At 29.1% G+C, this 2,911-nt stretch overlaps 1 protein-coding gene across 1 annotated transcript in view; it reads right to left on the bottom strand.

Moving 5' to 3' along the window:
* Positions 1–1,357: 1,357 nt before the first annotated feature.
* Positions 1,358–2,911, bottom strand: part of LOC117111934 (scavenger receptor cysteine-rich domain superfamily protein-like) — a 10,301-nt gene continuing 8,747 nt past the window's right edge. Inside the window, exon 11 of the mRNA XM_033254981.1 lies at positions 1,358–2,620. Within this exon, the coding sequence (XP_033110872.1) occupies positions 2,394–2,620 (227 nt within the window). The 3' untranslated portion in view covers positions 1,358–2,393. The remainder of the gene's footprint in view (positions 2,621–2,911) is intronic.

The following is a 2,911-nucleotide window of genomic DNA, read 5'->3' on the forward strand; positions in this document are numbered from 1 at the left end:
ACTAACTGACATCAATCAATCGATCAATCAATCAGTCAGCCAATCTGTCACTCAATCACTCACTCACTGAGTTTTAAGTAATCAAACAATCAAACAAACCTTTTTTAAGGATTTAATCAATCCACCAATCAAAGGGTGGCGCAACCCCCACACCCCAGTCGGAGAGGAAAAACCACAATTCGTCAGGGAGAAATGAAATGCATAGGACCTATATATTTTATAAATATTAGTAGACTCTAAAATCGTATTAAATAAGCCTTTGAAACCCCTAAATTGTCGTATTTTTCGGGGGCTTCGCCCCTGGAAAAGCTTTTTAGAGATTTTGAGTGACGCCCGACCACGCCCACTTTTTTCACTCAAGTTAGTGGTAGGCCTAGTTTCTTAGGCATTTATTTTCAATATTTCAAACTACCATCCTTTATCATTTGATAGTGTTCAATAGCAATTAATTACAATTCTATACCTTCATTTCGACATTACTGTTGGCCTATAAGTCAAAATTATTTCATGTTTTTATAAAATAAAAAAAGTACATCCTAAGTAAATTAGACATTTTTCATCTTACGTTTTCCATTCAGATTTTTATTCTTTTATCATTTAAATGTTCATTTTTTACGAAGAAAAATCCAGATATTTATACTTCCTAAGTACGTATGCTTAAGTAAGTAAGTACTGTAAGTATGTAAGTAAGTACTTATTTATTGAAGTCACCCGTTTTAACAGAAAGGCTAGCCAGAAGTGGCTTATGAGAGACTAAACATTAGGTCTATGTTTACTTCATAATATATGTTTAATCCATCGATATGCCATTTTCAAATGTCTAAACATAAACTTTTTAAAAAAATACAATAGCCTTAGTTAGAGGTGCTTTGCACTGTTTGCCCTCTCCATCACTGGCTACCGTCTTTTTATTATTCGCATTGTCAGTGTAAAGTCAATAAAATAAAAATAAAATAAAATACTAATCTATTTTGTTATCAAATAGCAATAATTTCATATAATATATATTGATTATCCTACGTGTATCAGATAAATGAAGAGTAACTAAATAGGCAATATTGTTTATAAATTTTTACATCAAGAAAACATAGGCCTATCTTTGAATATAGAGTTATTAAACGAAATACAATAAAAAAAAAATTATCATGTAATAGTAACCCTGTAAACGCTTAGTATTAAATCTGTTGGTCAAATTTTTGTTAAATATTTTTAGCGTCAAAGAAACATTTTTCTAAAATACAGTAAAACCATTATCTTACGTGTCAAAGAAAACCCATGTAAACGATAAGCAAATAAAATATTGACCAAATTATTGTTGAATAAATTTCGCTTCAAAGAAACATGCAAAAATAGTATATGAACCGAATTATCAAACATTTTATTAAATACAATAAAACGATTATCTTACGTGTCATGGAGAAACTCAGGTAAATGATGAACATTGAAAGCGTATGGCACATCATTCTCGACATCTTTCAACGTCTATACAGCATAATTAGTGTATATAAGTAAATATAATATTTTGTGTTGGAATTGCAGATTAGCGTGGTACAGTATATCACGATAACTTATGAATATTTAAAAAAATTATGGTGTTTACTTGCAGATGGTGGCGCTATAAACATTCTACTAATTAGGAAATTATAATAATTAGAAAATTATAATAATTAGGAAATTATAAAAGTAATGATATTATATTAATAATCAATATTAATAGCAATGACAGCAATAGCAGTAACAAAAACAACGACAATAATAGGCTCACCAGGAGATTGAATACTTGATAAGATAAATTTAAATTGTATTTTCTACTTTCTTAATAATTTTATGATGCAACCAACATAAAAATACACAATAAGGTATATACAGTAGAACACTTTTTAAGTAACATCAAAATATGCATTGGGATATGAATTCATATATATAGAAACCATTAAAATACATATTTTACTTTTTTCAATCATATCTTAATTAAACTTAATTATATTAAACCCCTTTAAAACGGGATTAGATATTGCGTATTAATCGTAGTCAGCCCTTTTCAAAACTTCCAACAAAGTATATATAGCATTCTCATAATTGGACATATTAATTAATTTTGGGCGCAATTCAAAAGTAAATTACACTTGTTAACAAAAGCTCTTAAGTTGATTGGCCAATAGCCTCACGGGCAGATGTTATTTCTTAAAAAGCTAAGCGCGATTATGACGTCATCATATAATAAGTACAGGTACTGTAAGTAAGTAACTTTATTGCTTCTCTTTTATAACAGAGGCACAGCCGTAAAGACGTGCAACAATAACAAAATCAGTAAAAACTTAATTACTGTGATAAGTAATTTCAACTTTCGATCGTGTTCAATTAAAACAGCGCCTCCAATGATTTATCTGTTATCACGATGCATTTTCAACCAAAATTATTTCGTCACTTGCTGTGAGGACGATTCGGTAATTGGAAGCCTTTTTTCCACAACATCTTCTCAATAAATTTAGACAGTCTTTATGTGGCTGTACAGGCAAAGTATGACACAGTCGCGCTGATATGTAGCAAGCTAGTATAACGAAAAATACAAGGATTGGCAAGACAACTGCAAGGTACTGCCCTCTGGAATCTTCTTTTTCTGGAAAAAAATATAAACAGTTTGCAACAACATCTTAATTTGTTTTGTATTTGTTATTAATACGTCGCTCACATCACGAACTAACACAATTAAATTCATTTACCATTTACAGTACAAAAGACATGCTAAAAATTATTGTTTTCTCTTTATTCAATATTATATAGTATTATATATATAGGCCTATACATATATATATATATACACACAAATATACTTATATATACGTATATATGTATATATATATGTATATATATGTATATACATATTTATATACATATGTATATATATATG

Source organism: Anneissia japonica, unplaced genomic scaffold (assembly GCF_011630105.1).
Source record: "Anneissia japonica isolate Jap-2015-1 unplaced genomic scaffold, ASM1163010v1 scaffold1594_len1068242_cov183, whole genome shotgun sequence".
NCBI classification, from domain to species: Eukaryota; Metazoa; Echinodermata; class Crinoidea; order Comatulida; family Comatulidae; genus Anneissia; species Anneissia japonica.